The 17,800-nt window shown below is 37.4% G+C and overlaps 1 protein-coding gene across 2 annotated transcripts in view; it reads right to left on the reverse strand.

Moving 5' to 3' along the window:
* Positions 1-1,354: 1,354 nt before the first annotated feature.
* LOC149184808 (EID1-like F-box protein 2) overlaps positions 1,355-17,800 on the reverse strand; it is a 42,778-nt gene continuing 26,332 nt past the window's right edge. Inside the window, exon 2 of one of the 2 annotated variants that reach the window (XM_089417714.1) lies at positions 1,355-2,970. In XM_089417714.1, the coding sequence (XP_089273840.1) occupies positions 1,857-2,609 (753 nt within the window). In that variant the 5' untranslated portion in view covers positions 2,610-2,970 and the 3' untranslated portion in view covers positions 1,355-1,856. The remainder of the gene's footprint in view (positions 2,971-17,800) is intronic. The other variant, XM_089417715.1, reaches the window with a different exon arrangement.

Below are 17,800 nucleotides of genomic sequence, written 5' to 3' on the forward strand. Positions count from 1 at the left end.
TTTATTCCTTTAATCATATTGCCGTGAAGCATAAGTTAGATGTATAGGTTTATAAGTTATTTACACTATAGTTATCAATTTCTCAAGTTGTACTTTAGGAAAAATGACCTGGTCTTACCCAGTGGTCATCAAGCCCTTGAAAATAGGTTCCCGAGAATTAATGTCATCAAGCCCATTGACATACTTATTCTTAAAAAATTTAGACAAAATGACCTAGTCTAAATCCCAGCTGTCATAAAGTCCTTGAATATAAGTTCCCTAAATTTACATGTCACCAAGTCCATAATTAATTTTAATTTTCATGTATACCTCTTAGACAACCACTTTTGAACTACAACTTGGAAGGTTCGCACTAACAGGTTACAAATAAATACACCAATATATTACAAATAAACCAGAACAGTTCACATAAGGACCTGTTCGTTGAAAAAAAAACGTGGAAAGTCAAAACAAAAAAAACGTGGAAAGTCAAAACACAAGAGGGTGACCCTCTTGTAATCAACCAGTTATGACCTAGAGCTTGGAAAGTTCGCACTGATAGCTGACAAATAAACGATTACGAGGACCTGTTCATAGAAAGAACGTGGAACGTCATAATAGAAGAGGGTGACCCTCCCTCCAGTAATGGAGAAAAGAATTGTATTCTGCCTATTTTACAAAGAAAAATCTCATTGGGGGTAATTATCATCATGAAATTTATAATTTACATCATTTATGAGCATAACGGATAACCGTGTCCAATTCCGTTTTCTTAAATTTGAATAGATAAAGCAATCTCTTTTTCAATTAAAAAACTGTTATGATATATTTTACATACAGAGATCTACAGTACGTCCTCAACAGCCGTGTGGTCAATGAAATTAGCTTTGAAATTCCACAAACCAAGGATGTGAATGAGACAAACAGAATTGTATTCACCTCACCAATGCGACAGGTAATCCAAAAAATTAAGATGCAACCGTTAAACAATAACTCCAATAAACTGAAAATGGGGTTGCTAACTGATTTGAGTTGTTACCTTTGGCAGAATAATACACGCCCATTTTGAAGAGTCTTCCTGATTGGAGATCATGTTGGAATATTCATGTCAAGTAAGCTTGCATATTTTTTTTTCCAAGTACCCTGCTTCGTGTTGTTCTTTAATTCCAAGACATTCAGGAAAGAATGACACCAGTACAAAAAAATGATAAAAATCGCCATTTAGTTCAGCAAAGAGAATTAGGGTATGCAATTACGTATCAGATTAGATGCTACAGACCAATTGCTTTTTATCACACGGGCCATAACATATTCCAGATCTGCAGAACCAAGCATAATTCTGTCCAGCATTCATAAATTAGAAAATATTCCGATGAACATCACATAAAATCTTTTTTGAAAATATTATTGAATTGAAAAAGGAGTCACGAAGCTAATTATTAGTACAGTTATGTCCACAAATCCAAAGATCTAGATGAGACCATAGGCCTTAAATGCCCTCTGCTAAATACTACCTCAATTATTTATAAACTGGTGGGCTGCAGGCCACATCAATATATGGGTCGACATAAGATGTCTGATGCCATTCATCCCTTCAAGCCAACCATCTTACATCCATACAAGAATAGATGAGTATGTTCAGTTTAGTTTTCTTCTGTTCTGGAGGCCTCCTCTCAATTCCACAATGCCTTGTGAGTTGCTTCTTCGCTATGTGATGATGACAGACAAATTTAGATCCCTCATATCAGAATACAATGATGTGAAGGATGCCTATGGAGAAACAAATAGAGCGGGAACTGTCATATGTTGAAAATGTCCAATAGAGAAATTCAACTACCAGCAAAAGGCAAAAGTTTGGAGAGAATCTGTTTCAGATATTAATCTTCTTCTGATGCAGTCTCAGAATCTGAGAGTGGTAGAAGTGTGCAGACGCCAAGCAAGTGCCCATTAAGGCATACAAAATACTCAATCTGGTCTTCATAAGATCCCAATCTTCTGTGCGCACTTTTAGGGATCATTTTGGCTTGAAGCATGCTCCATACCTTGGCACGACAATATGGGCAAATTTCTTTTGGATGCAATTCTACATGTTTTTCAATCAGCATTTTCCTTACCTTTGATTTCCCAAAAGCTTTAAATACTCCTCGAAATAATCCCACATCACCGTCCTCTCCTTGGTCTAGATGCTCACAAGGATCTGTCGCATACAGAGTATCGCTTCTGCACTGTGGTACAAGAAAACTCCTGCCAGATGTCCGTGAAAATCTTGTTCTATATACAAAGTGTCCTGTTATAGGCTTCAACTGGAAAACATTGCTACTATCAGAGCATCCTGAACAATAGATCATAAGCTTTCCGAGAGCACTCCAATTCCCATCAATGGTGCCATGACTACCTCCATCAAGGAGATCAGCTACCATTTTTGGTGCCCGGGACTTACAAAACTCCTTCCAGAGAACCCGTTTGGCTATGTCTTCAAACCATTTGCAAACACAAGCTATAGAACAAAGGACCCTAGGGTTCCAATTAAGAGATTTAAATACAAGCAGCAACACTGTTTCGCTAAGGTGGCCATTGGCACTGCAAATACAAGAGCCTGAGTGTATGCAATGAAATCTCTTTACCGTCATTGTTTAGGATATGTCCCTGCTAGCAATTAACTATCTAGACACCAAAGTGGAGCCGTAATGCTTATCTCAAAATGTGTGAAATAAACAATGGTGAAAAGCAAGTACTCTGGATAACAGCTTAGCTATTGATGTGTTGCACTTCCCAAATAATCCAATTCTGTCTCTCTAAAGTTTTAGACACCCCTTCAATCGGTTAATAGTTTCAAACGAGCATCCCATTGGCTCATCTTCAAACTGTTTACAAAGAGACTGTCTGCTAGAAAGCATGACGCTGAACTTATGAACCTTGCATTTGGACATTATAGGAGTAGAAAAGCGATGAACCCTTATTCCATACAAATGATTTAGCTCAGCTAGAAACCTGAAACATGAACATCAATCGGTATATAAATCAATACAACTGATGGCCATAGATTTCAGTTTGTATTTCCTTCAAATACAAAAGTTTAGTTTCCTTTTCATGCTATATTTATATCTTCAGATACAAACTACCACAAATTGAAAGAACCCACATGAAAAGTGTAACACATGGTACTGCTCTATATTTTATGCTATATGGTAATGGAAACAAAATTGAAAAGAAACACCAGAACAACCCAAATCCACTTAAAAATTCTTTTGCTGGAATTTGAATTGTAAGTACCCTAGTTTCAGATAGAAATATGAAGGCTATAGACCACTTTTAGGTAAACAATGTTTTCCAACTAGATGATGAGACGCATTGTCACTATTATACGTTTTGGAGTTTTTGGCCGGAATCCGATGAAACAATTTTTGGTCAGATCATGTTTTTTGTTGTTTAAAATTCATTTTTGATTGCATAAATGGATTCAGCACCCTGAAGAACCCCTGGGATACTCAGATTATGCAGAGTTCACAGATCAAACTTGTGATTCCAAGAAATTCTTGACAGATTCTGATCAAATTTGACCAGAGAAATGTGCCTGAAAAACCTCCTTAGAACAGTTAGACTATGGTGATGATGGCATTCTCTATAGGGAAAGGATGTTACATCAGTGACAACCAAAAGAAGAATCATGGTCATTCAAAAATAATTGGAATCTTCATGGTAAGGGAAGGCCTCCAATTAGTTCAAAGTTATCTTTAATCACACCAATCTTCCTAAATCTTTTAAATTAATGGTTGCTTCATTTCAATCAAAATACCATCAGAGAATATAGTGACAAACAAAATGGAAGTAAACAAAAATTTCATTTACATTGAGTAGTTTAGTGTTTAATAAAATGCCTAAATAGGTAGAACAGTAGACAACATCTACTGTAGACTTTTACAAGTTTGCAGGACCTGTAACCTTTAGAACAAATGGCCCTGGGCTCTAATAAGATGCCATTTAAGAATGCTTGTCATTTTAAGCTTGATCAGCTATCAAGTTTTTTTGAATCAAGGCAGTCAACCAACGAATGATTCACTCTTCCTCTGTCTACTGAATTTGGCCTCTGTCATTTGTCTGACCAACACAAGATGTAAGTTGCCTTCTACAGCCTATGAAAGATGTAGCCTTGTTGCATTGTGCATCATCACTTCAACTTGTACACCAATCACCATTTTTTGATGCAAACCCAGTTTGCTGCTACAGTTGTATACTAAGTCACCTCAGATGATGACACAATGACAAGAGACACAGAAATACAAGTGTCCCACACAAGACACGGTGACCCCAAAAACAGGGCATAGAGAACACATTATATAAATATAACAAATTAGTAAGTTACACCTAGGTTACCAGGATACCAGGATGCAGATGAGGCCAGATGCAAATATCGATCTGTCAGATTTTTTAAAAGCTAGGATACAGCAAGGAAACGACAAGAAAAACCCATAGGAAAAAACCTTAATACCAGGGACTATTAGCCTAACCTCTATTCATACAATCTCAAGACCTCAAGATGTTGCTGCATCATTATTTCTAGACAAAACCTGGCCACCTAAAATAACCCACTAAAGGTACTTAAAAGGGGTAGATTTCCACTCTTGCCAGATGTAACACACCCAAATTAGGGCTGTGGGGCATAATTAAACCCAACCTTCAAGGTACATTATGAATATGGGGTCATCTAAAAATCCTTTTCTTCCATCACCCCATATCACGATTTTTGACACCACCATCGTCTTCTGCTCATTAAGAGCTTTCCAACAATATAAATTTCATCTCATTCTAATCTATGGGCACAAATTTATGCCCATTTTAAGGGCAAATCATCATCTCTACGCCCATGTGGCAACTTTAGGCCACGTGGCACCTCCGCACTAGTCCATGTCTCTAAGCCCGTCATATCGCGCTGTGCCATATTGGCAAACTCCATAATTTGCAGGGTTAAATCTCCTAAGGTTCCAATAGCCAATATGGCCCCTCACGAGTATAGCTGACATGGCCAAAAGGCCGATCACTGGGACCATCAATATGTTGATACGGGTAACCCTTCGAGTTCGTCGATATACCAATATGGCATTCAACAAACATAGATTACCAAGGCTCAACGAAAGCACACCCAGCCTACCACCTCATCACTCTACCAACCAAACACAGCCTGCCACCTGGCGAAGGCTAACATGTTTGCCCCATGGCCCCACTGACATTCATTAGAGGAAACTTTTGTCTAAGTGCACCTGAAATTTTCATGTAATTTCCATGTCAAAATATGTAAACCAATCAAAATACTTTAAATTTAAAAAGAGATACATGTAAATATTTGGAGGCAAAAGAAGAAAAACTACACGTTTTTTTATTGTATCTTCAATTTTTATCAATGGGGTCTTCTCAAAAGTATGCATAATGGGTACTTGTTGGATGTGGAATTTAATTCGGCATCCAACGATTGTCTACACTTGAAATTTCAGTAAACCTATAACGAAATAAGCCAAAAATACAATTAAAAAAAGTAGTTTTCTTTTTTTCCCTCCAAAATTCATAACTCTTATTTTATTATTTTAACTATTATTTTATTATTTTTCCTTAGGAGGCCACTTTTAGGCTGAAATTTCCACTCTAATGTATTGGGATATCGGCAAGTTTTCCTAAACATGGTACTCGTGAACCCCGATATGCCAATATGACAACCTGGCATGCCACAACAATCAGGAATAGCCACCTAACCGTTGCACGTGCTAACATGTCCACTGCGACATAGCACTCCTAACATATGCCACATGTCACTCATCCTATACCAATGGCATCTCCAAAAAGAGTATTATTGGATGACGTGTGTCACCCACATGGTGTTTCCAGGTCAGTACTTGTGATGTCATTCTCCAAAATCCTCGAGTGCCTGATACTCCAGTTTCACCAATATCCAAGGGCATTAGCTAACAGCATCAGTAGATGGGAATTTAAGGTTGTTACGTGACAGTCCATCGCTCAGGTCTCAACGTATCAAAGATTTCTTCACATACCAATATTTGTATTCACACAAGGGTCGATATAATGGTAAGCCCCCACTTATGGCTAGCTCCTAGTCCTAACTCCCCTCGGCCCATGTGATCAGCGCTAAGGTCGGGCCCTCCTCAAACCCCGTTTTTACAAAAAACTCAAGGCTTTGGCCCCAATTCTTTCCTGGGCTCTTCATTTTCACCCAAAGCTAAGATGAGTTTTTTTTTTGCCTTCAACCAGGCAGGTTGCCCATGTCCACCACATATGAGTACACTCCACTATAGCCTATGTGTCATATCAGTATGGCCACATTCCCAAAATACTTAAGTGTGAAGCCATCTTGACTAAGATTAATCTCTCCATTCAAGAATATACAACATACAAACTCAGAAAAGAAATGTAAATCAACATTTAAGCAAGTTAGGTTAAATTCTCAACTCTTTAGTCAAAGTCATTTCAACATAACATTCAATATGCATATACATAACATCTTTCAACCATGAATACACACACACACACACACATATACAATCCCCAAGGGTTAGCTCAAGTGGTCTAGAGCCAAATGTGAAGTTCTTTGATATTGTTGCTAGTTGTTGTTGATCATGAGTTCGACTCTCTTCGATTCCCTTGGGGTGAGGCCCCATAATCAAGGCCAAAATTTTACTTGGTTTACCATCCACGAAATGTGGGGAAGTACTCTAGCGTTTCCCGTACTCTCATTCCAAAAAAAAAAAAAAAAAATTGAAGTAAAAACTAAATAATAAAAATAATATATATCTATATCTATATATATAGTAAATTCAGCATGGCATTAACATAGAAGCAATGAACAGCAATTACATTTCATATACAGGGAAGATGCACTTATTTGTTCCACTTAGTTCTACTGGAAACAAAGGAAGGAACTGCCACTCTCCACCCAACCTTAGGCACAACTACACTATAAATTTCTTGCAACTAGCCACTCTCAAGCTTGATTTGATGTTTGAATGATGCTTCACTCGGGGTATTACACCAAAGGTTGAAGGCTAATCTCCTTCAATGGTTGGGAAACAAAGATGTCACCTCACAAGTTCTAAGTCAGGGCTTAATACACACAAGTATGACCACAGATGCCTACACAACACAAAAGGAAACCCCTTCTCCACTCTTACGGTCCCTCAATGGTCCTCCCTCTCTAGTGCTTCACGCGCAGAACACATTCACACGAGCATTTGCTTCACGCCAGGGGTCCAAGGAGTCTATCTCATGATGTGAAGTCAAGCTCGCTGCCATGAGATATGCAGCCCAAGCTTGGACGACTCTCGTACCTCTTTCCCCATTCCTCATAACTGCCTAGGCAGTTGGTAGTTAAACCAACACATCAAGGGGGTTCTGATCATTAAATTCAAGGAAGACTAGAAAACTTCCCAATCTCCCTCGCAAGCTTCCTAAGTAAGCTACCCTTTCAAACAATGGGATCTGTATAAGAATGTCCTCATCTTCAACTTTAGCAACTTTAATTTAAATCAATAAACTTATTTACATCAAATAGTTTAGCCATTTAGCTAAGTTGGTTCTCTAGCATTATTATTCTTTAATTACATTATAAAACTTGACAAATTAGAAAAAGGGATATTACATTCCCCTCCCCCTTAAAGGAACATCGTCCTTGTTGTTCAACTATTCGTAGAACAAAAATTTTATACAGAGAACAAAAATCGGCATGCATTTTTCATGGCATCCTCCAGCTCCCATGTTGCTTCATGTAGTCCAAACTCAAAGTGCTTCCATTGCACCTTGACCTGCTCAGTGGCTTTAGTTCTGGAGTGTGGTCTTCCTCCGGTCTAGTATGCACTATGGTTCTGGTTGGAATTCTCCCTTGGATTCTACTTGTATCACAATCCAATCAATAATGTGATTAGCATCATGTATATATCTCTTAAGCAATGAGATATGAAACACATCGTGTGCCTTCACTAAGAGAGGCAGGGCAAGCCTGTATGCTATTAGTCCCACTCTCTCCAAGATATGGAAGTGTCCACAAAATCTTGGTACTAACTTGGCACATGGTCCCACTCTCAAGGAACTTCTCTTTGCCTTGATTCGGAGATATACATGCTCTCCTACTCGAAATTCCTTATGTTTTCAATTCTATTCTACATAACTCTTCTTCCTGTCTTGGGCTATATTCAATTGTTGCCTTATGCTAATATCCTCCTATTCCATTTCCTTTAACATTTATGGGCCAACTGTGACTCTTTCCACTGGATTGCCCAACTGATTTGGATATTGCAATTTCTGCCATACAGAGCTTCAAAAGGGCTCACCTTCAGTGACTCTTGATAGCCATTATTGTGTGCAAATTCCACTAGAGGCGTAAATTCTTCCCATTTCTTGGGTTGGTGCATGACATATGCATGTACATCCTATGCATGTCTTTCAAATTTCTATATACTCTTTCTACCTATCCCTCAATCTAAGGGTGGTATGTTATGCTAAAGGCTAGCTCAGTTCCAAATCCTGTAATTAAAGTCTTACAAAAATTAGAAGTAAACTTGGCATCCCAATCATATATGATATTGTTGGGCATGCCATGCAATATGAAAATTCCTTTCACAAAAATCTAGGCAATATCAATTACTTTATACGTAGACTTTATAGGTATAAATTGAGTTGTGTTCCTCAACTTATCTACTACCACCATAATTGCATCATGTTGCTTGGGGGTTCTTGGTAATCTAGTGATGAAGTCCATTGATATGACTTCCCACTTCCATTCTACAATTGGTATTGGCTACAACAATCCTGTTGGATACTTGTATTCCACTTTAACTTGTTGGCATTCCAAACATTTGGCAATATACTCAACAATTTCTCTTCATTCTCGGCCAATAATACAATTTCCGAGTGGTTGTTAGCATCTTTTTGGTATCAAGTGTGACCCGCATACGGTCTTTTGTGAAACTCATCTATTATGAGCTTCTTTAATTCAACCATGTTGGGGATGTGTACGTAACGACCAAAAGTCGTATACTCAGCGGAAAAATTAAAATACTTTGAAGACTAAGACATCCATTGTAGGATAGTAATAGCAAATTGTATATTGTATAAAAGAATTGATGTAGGATGGTTACAAATGAAAATGAGGGCCCGCTTATATACCCTAGGCAGATGCCCTTTCACAAATGGCCATGTCTCTACGACATGCCTCTTCATTACTAACTAACTAATCATTAGTTAATTAATTATCGTTTATTATTATTATATTTACATTTACATTTATTATTTTACTATGAATTATATTCATAACATAGCCTTCTCCTTCAAAAAGCTTTGTCCTCAAAGCTTACTGATGAAAGACTTGACCTCTTTTTTTTGTTTTGAATGTCTTCTCGTCTCGGCATTGTCATCTTCATTGATACTAGTTGATATGGGCCTCTAAGTGACGAACAAAATTTTCGCACTGAGAAGGGATGAGACCATCCTAGATTGATCTTTTGTGGAATCAAATTTTGTGTTGAATAGTTATCATAGGGCTGCATTATGCAAACTTCAGTGTCCTTGGGAACATAATTTTGTCGTTCATTTTTTGAGCGATATTGGTACATAGGTTGATTGGAAAGTCTGCTCTTATGATTTGGATGTCGATACATTGCTCCTTTGGTTTGGCTTTTCTCTATCATATTAGTGGTTGATTCCTGATTTTCTTTAGGTGTTGTTGTTGTTAAGTTGGCAACTAAATCATCATTTGGAATGTACATTGTTTGGATTGCGGCTTCTGCATATGTTTTAACTTCTCTAGATTCCTCTTCTTCCTTACTTGTAATATTGACTGGATCAGTGTTTATTCCCTTATCTTCAACTTGGACTGAAACAACTAACGACTTCAATACTTCACCTTGAAGTTGTTCTAGCTTGTCATTCAGCGATTTCTTATCATTTTTAAGTTTTTTTAATTGCGTAAGTAGGGTTTGGTTATGATTCCTTAAACGTACAAGTTCATCATTTTCTGAATTGTTGACTTTATTCTTAGTAGCTTCATCATCTTTTAAACTTTTGATTTGTTCTAATAATGTCTGATTAAGGCTCTTAAAATGTAAATTTATTTCTTGTTCTAATAAACGCTTCTTGAGTTCCTTCTTTGTGGCTTAGGTTTCTTGATTTGTTCGAGTAGAATTTTATTGCGATCTCTGAGGCACAAAATCTCTATGTCTTTACTGCAGATGGCTTCTTCAAGCTCTTTTTGCTTCTTTTTTTTGTTATCTTGAAACATCAAGTCTGAGACATCCTTGAAGTCTTCTACTGAAGATGTTATTGATTTTGATTTACTTGTTATGTCTTGAAATGTGACCATCTTCCCCTTATAAGGAAATGTCAAAACTTGTTTCTCTATGTTTAACATGAATGTACCCAAATTCTTAAACCAAGGTTGACCGAGTATGATGTCAATATCCATATTTACAACATGAAATTGAGATATGTACTCATAATGACCTACTGTCACTTGTAAATCACTAATGTTATACTCTTTTTGGTCAAAAATATTTTTCCTTACACCAATGCTTGGCTCTAGAATTAATAGCTGATTTTTCAAGTTAATGTCGATCTAATTTTTATCGTTGTTTGTGCTGATAGTGATATTAATTTCTCTTCCTTGGATACTTCCTTTTAATGTAATTACTCTGTGATCCGTAACTGAAAAACCTTTATAGGAAAATCGTCCTTCCTTCATCATTTTTGAATTAGGCTCCATTTTGTTTATCAATAATTTTTTTCGACAGCGACACTGATATGTTCTTCAAAAATGGACTTCTTTTGTGTTCATTAATGAGCTTAGGGTTTAACAATAACCCTTATATATATATATATATTTTTTAAATATTTAATTATATATTTATAAAATATATAATTATAAATTATATAATTAAATAAATATTAAACTTTATAATTATAAAATTATATAATATAACTATATAAGTATAATTATATAATAGTTAACTATATAAAAATTAATGTTATGGCCAATGTAATAAAATGAATTAGTGAAGTGAATTGGTACAACGGTCCGAATGACTGATCGATGGCCGGTGGTCGGCGACGTTGAAAGGCGGACGATCTAATGCGGCGGGATCAACAGTTGTGGATCGCTTGCCAGGGTGTCGGATGGTAACGATGCGAGAGGTAGTGATTGGATCACTGCGGAGCACAGGTTGTGGTGTCCAAAGTCGTCAGCTAGCAAACCACAGTCAACACAGCAAACGATGGATTCAAGGAGTCGGAGTTGGGGGCAGTGGGGATGGACACAGTGCAGATGTGGTCGAGCGACGCAAACGGGGGAGGCACGATGGATGACGACAACGGGAGACATGACCATCAACAGGCAGAAGACCGCATGGGTGACAGGTCGCGATTGGTGCAGTGATGGGAGTCTGCAGCGGATGGGAGATGAAAGCGACGGACGTCTGCAGGGTCGATGGTATCGATTCCCAATAGAAGGGGATGGTCGAAAAGCAGAGTGGAAGAACATAATGCAACTCAACGTGGGACAGTGTATTCAGGTGCCACCAATGGTGGCGGTTAGGACCTAAACAATCCAACTGCAGCTCAATGGGTTGCAAGATGGATGTGTGCCAGATGTGGACAGATGCTTAGTATGCAACGGACAGCGAACAGCGACAACATTGTCGAGGGGCGGGTGGCCTGACTGTTCACGTTTTGGTGGCTCTACAGTGTGTTGAACAACGGCTGGAGGAGGATGATGGTAATGCCGTCCACGGGGTCTGTTGACAGGTATTTTTCTGTGTTGCACGGGTAACCGCACCTAGGGGTGGGGTTCTCGAACCTGTCCCGGGTTCCCGCACCCAAGTACCGGATTCGGGTACGGGTTCTTCTCAGACGAACCCAGAAGAACCGGGTTCTTCCATGAAGAACCGAGTTCTTCAAAAAAAAAAATTGGGTTCTTTTCCTTTAACGGGTTCTTGGGTTCTTAGGTTCTTCGGGTGGGTTCTTGGGTTCTTCGGGTTCTTCATGTTGGGTTCTTTGGGTTCTTCATAAAAAAAACTATATTAAAAATTTAATTTTCAAATAAATTTTTTATTGAAATTTAAAAAATAAGTTAAATAACTTATAACAAAGGTAAACTAAACTTAAAAAACCCTAAATCTTAAAGGCAAATATGAAATATCTGATAGACTGAAGTCTGATACCGTGATACGTGATACTGATTATTCTTTGCGGCAGAGCACCGCGACATACCAGAAGTTTGAAGAGCAAACACCGTGATCACTAATTTGAGGCTTGAGTCGTCCCCGTTTACCATTTCCGGCAGCAATGGGCAGCTTCAGCAACAGTGGGCAGTGGGCAGCTTCAGCGGCAGTGGACAGAGCAGCTTCAACGGCAGTGGACCGTGGTATTTACAAGTTCTCTGTAGACCTGTGTTCTCTGTTTTAAGTTTTAAGTGATCACGAACACCCAGGCCTACGAAAAACCCAGGCCTGTAGACACGTAACATTCAGCTGGAAATTTTTCATCGAATTTTTAATTGCAATGTTTTCCATCGAATGTTTCTCAAGGAAATTTTCTGCCATCATTTCCAAAGATTACAGTTTCCAAAGACTGTCTTTGTTCACATGCCTTAGCATTGCTCTATGGGCATGACGTGCTGCTCAAGGGTGTTGATTCGTTGAATCATTGTAAAAATTTATCAACAGTGATAAGTTTTTCAAAACTTATGAGCGACACAGTATTCTGAAATCATATATGATTATGATATCTAAATATTATAAAAGGAACATTATGGGTGTACAATCCCACAAGCAGAATATCATATCATATTGCCTGTAGCTTTGTGGAAATATTTAAAACTTTCATCTGTTTACTGGTGATTTTTACTATGTAGACCATAGACTACAACGTTTTATGCCTGGGCATAGACTCATCTGTGTTTTCAACTAAGCGTGTAATGCTTCCTGGCTTAATCATGTATGTGAGAGCACTGCGTAGTGGTGCCGTCAGCCCCTTTGACTAGTACAAACCCATGGGCTTTGATATCTACCAACAACACCAAATAAAAAACTTGCTGAAGGAATTGGGTTATGGTTAGAACAGCTAGTTGTATTGTATCTTCTTTGTAGAGAAAAGGGTATGCCTTCTACAGCCATCTCTTAGTTCTGTTTCTGCCATATATTACCATCCCACAGTGAAGTAATTCACCCACAAGACTGTGGGAGTGATTAGTTGCCGTTGGAGTGATTACTATCTAAATTAATAAGGTGATGACCATAGTTGGAAAAAAAGGGTAGCTGTTTGCACATTCATGAGTCCCTTCCTACCGCATGAGACTCTTATGATCAGTCTCGACTCTCTCCATTAGTCTTATGCTATAAAAACAATTTCAAAACTTATGCCCAAGGTTTGTTAGAGTCTCAATGTAAATTATGAATCTCCTGTATTTGTGGATCTTCAATGCCTTTAATTATTAATATTATATGGCATCGATACCAAAAATGGAAAAGAGACCTCTAGGCTCTTACTATTTAGTCTCTCATTAATATTTATTATTAACATCTATTAACATAACTTTTACTTTCAATTTTGTTAAACAGATTCAAATTGTCTTCCAAAATTTGCAAAATAAAAAAATAAAATATACAAATTCAAATTTCATATATATTATTAATTATAAATTTATAATTTATAAAATCTAATTATTAAAATCTAATATTATTATATTACCCGACGAACCCATGCACCCTGTTTCCAAAAATGTTGTCCCCATCCCCGTCCCCGTCCCCGCACCCACGTTTCCTGGCAACATAGGTATTTTTAATTTATAATTTTATTATTTATTTTTTTTGCTTTGTTTTTTTTATATACTCACCTTTTCTTTTCTTTTTTAAATATATATGTTTTTTTTATGTTTTCTTTTTATATTTTTTTTATATGAACTTTTTTTGAATTATTATTTTTTTAATTTCTTTCTTTTTTTTTAATGACCAAGGGCCTTTGACGAATCAGGAACGGAGAAACTCCAAGGTTGTGTAGCGAGGTGCTTCAATATTAACGGCAACAATGTTGATGGGAGGTTGATGGCCAAAAGCCTGGCGATCAGCCAACGTGGCTCTAATACCAATGTATCGACTAAAAGTCGTATACGATGCGGAAATATTTAAAATACTTCGAAGACTAAGACATCCATTGTAGGATAGTAATAGTAAATTGTATATTGTATAAAAGAATTGATGTAGGATGATTACAAATGAGAATGAGGGCCCGCTTATATACCCTAGGCAGGTGCCCTTTCACGAATGGCCATGTCCCTAAGACATGCCTCTTCATTACTAACTAACTAATCATTCGTTAATTAATTATCGTTTATTATTATTATATTTATATTTACATTTTTTATTTTATTATGAATTATATTCATAACAATGTACAACCTCTTTCTAAACAACATTAATATATCTCTGGTTAGCTAGTAATTTTCTCCAATTGGCCCCTTGGGTTGTTGCAAGCACTTATTTACATGCTAGAAGTGTTCATCTCACCACAATGTTTTTATGACATTTTCTTTAATGTCTAGCTCACATGTGTTTATGGCTTCCATGTATATTACGTGCATGCTTTTGTTGAATGCATCAATCACTTGATTTTTCTTGCCTTTAATGTGCTTGATTTCAAAATCAAACTCACTAATAAGGACCATCCATCTAGCTTTCCTGGCATTCAATCGGGCTAATCAAATAAATACCTCAGTCCACTATGGTCTATCATTAATATAAACTTTCTCCCAAGCAAGTAGTGCCTCCACATTTTTAAAGCATCCATAATGGTTGCAAGCTCTAAGTCATGTGTCACGTAGTTCCTCTCATGCTCATTTAATTTCCTAGACTCAATTGATCACGTATCCATCTTGCATGAGAAGGCTTTGTATACGGTATGTTGCTCCTACATAGAGAATTATGCCCTTGTCCATTGAAGACGTACCTTTACTTAACTTTGATCCATATCACCTTGTGCCCTATGTTACAGGAAATGCCTAAAAAGGTGGTGTACCAGTATCAGGGATGGCCTGAAACACCGAAACTGCCTTGAAACGGGGCCGAAACGCCATCGGTCGTACTATATGACGTTTTGCCATAATTGTCTTTAGCTCATGTTTATTTCAGTGTTAGCACATATAGCCTCACATATAAAGATTGATTTTGGAGCCCTGGATGTAAAGCCTCGTCTACAAAGGCTAATTTTGGATATTTGCATCCTGTAATCATTTGTTGGAGCTAATATAAACTTGGATTTCCTTCTAAAATGTCATTTATATGTCTCATTCTTTCTTTTCTTGGAAAATAATGTGTTATTTAATATTGACTATATATATATGTAACGTTTTGGCCCCATTTCCACTTTCCTGGGGTCACGTTTCAGGTTGTCCTTGTTTTGGAAACTTCTAGACGTTTCATGCAACTTAGCTTGAGCCATATAACTTAGAATATCCTGTAGGTGAAAATCAAGAAGCCTCTCGTGTGGTATAATTCCACTAAAGAGCAAGAGAAGGAATATCGAGGTGATAGTGGAAATCCACCTCATTGTTACAACAAGGTTTGGCCTTTTCCTTGTGAGGCCTCTCAAAAGGCCTACTAGATTTTAAGGCAACATTTGTGTTGTTGTTGCCGAAGAGGATTTGAGTCAACCTCCTCGTAATCCGAAGTCTAAGCTTCATTCCCTTGATTAAGCTTATATCCCATAGACAAGGATAAATACGCTCATTTGGCAACTCCATTAAAATAATGAAGTCCTTGTTTCTTTTGAATATTTTAAAGATTTGATGCTTGCAAGGTGAGGCAAGCACCACTGTGAAGGCATTTGAAGCTCACCTTGGAAACTCCATCATGAAAAGGTGTAGCATTACACTTATTTTAAGTTTTGAAGCATTTTTATTAATATGGCTATAAGCAACCTGCAAGAAATATATGAAGCTTGCCACGATGAGGATATCCATAAATATTCAAACCTATAGCCACTAGATTGGTGGGAAGATGGTCCAAGATTTCACAAGTATACAAAGATTTCACAAGTATACAAATGCCCTAAATTAGGCTTAGCAAGGAAATGCTCATTTAGGCTCTTCAAAAGTAAGCCTAGATGAAGCCACAAAATGCAGCCCAACAAAAAGAAGCCATAGTTGATCTTCCTCATAATGACCAAGGATTAATGAGGCCTTCAATTAAGAAAACTTCCAAGCACTTCAAGAAAATGTGAAATTGTACAGGAAGTTTTGCACGCAACTAATTGAGGAGTGCCTCGATGTAAAATTCCTATTGAACACATTAATTGAGCGAATGAAAGAATTTGATGTGGTGTCACATGAGTATCAAGAAAATCCTACATATACCCTCCTAGAAATTATTTACAAGTACTGTGCAGTGAACACTTTATGTGATGCTATGCGAGAAAGGCATTGCAACCCTCAGCAGGACAGCGAACAATTTTACTCCATTCCCAAAGAAATTCTAGAGCTTGATATACCATAAGAGAAATGGGGTGATCCTAAAGAAACCACAAATGTGGAAGATCATTGTCCTTTAGATGGCCAAGCAAATGATGAATCTATGAAGGAGTTTTGGGCTACATATTGGGGGATTGACTATGAATCTGAAGTCCCCTGTGGTAGCAAAGAAGAAAGTACCACAAAATTTTGAAATGATGATAAGCATGTTGTTGAAAATCAACATGAGGCAATCCTACTCACATTAAATCATGAATGTTATCCTAATGAATGAAGGACCTCTTCTACATGTTTCATAATGATGCTTTTTAGAGTATTAGAAAAGGTCTCAATAACACCCAAGAGGAGCATGACAATGAAAATGATGCCCATCCAGACAAGTATGTTGAAGATCAAAGCACCGAGGATAAGACATATAATGATGCCCTTGAGGCAGATCTTTGAAAGTATAATGGCAACCATGACATAGCATGAATTGGAAAATATTCTCAACCCCTTGGTTTCTTTGAAAAGGGGCTTTTCTTCATGTTTGACCAAGGTAGCTCTAGATGTAACGTTGAGGAAGGTCTGTCTAATCCCATTGAGGACAGTAACCAAAGAAGGGAATTTTACATTCTTCTGGATTTTGATAATGCATCCACTATCCTAGGAGGACACTTGTATGACTACAATGTTAAAGAAAAAGAGGCATGTACTTTTGTTGCTTATTCAGAAGATAGCCACTAGCCTGATTGAATTTTTAAGGAAAAGCCAATTCCCCCAATTGAAGGCAAAGGACTATGGTTCTCCCCAAAATACGAAGACTTTATCCTGCCTTGCACCTCATATAACAATCAGTGAGATATGATTGTTGATGTGTTTGAGCCATCTTTAGATCTTCCTATTGTCATCCCTCAATCGAATTCAAGTCACATAAATTTCAAATGTGATGAGAACATTCGATTGACCCTTTTGAATTTGACTGTTGTTATGAGCGAATGGGTTGTCAAGTTCTTGTTCTCCAACCATCTTTCTCCTCATACCAATTGCAGCATGTCCCTAGGGACATCACTGAGCATTTTATGCATGAGATAGCTATTAGGAAAGAGCTCCTAAAATTGATCATTATTTACTCCATAGTCAAGTTGCAAGAAAGGATTAGTGAGTGTAGGATTTTCCCTTTTCATCCTATGTCCCTTCTCATTGTAGCAAAACCGGTCCATGGTTCATTTATTTTCCCAACTCCCACCTTTATGATCCAACATGTGAGTATTATGATATAAATGATTGTGATGCTTCCTTGTTTTATCTCAAGATTAATCATAGGGTAAG

Source organism: Pinus tabuliformis, chromosome 3_2 (assembly GCF_031772625.1).
Source record: "Pinus tabuliformis cultivar Carrire ecotype Pingquan chromosome 3_2, CPIR1, whole genome shotgun sequence".
In the NCBI taxonomy this organism is placed as follows: domain Eukaryota; kingdom Viridiplantae; phylum Streptophyta; class Pinopsida; order Pinales; family Pinaceae; genus Pinus; species Pinus tabuliformis.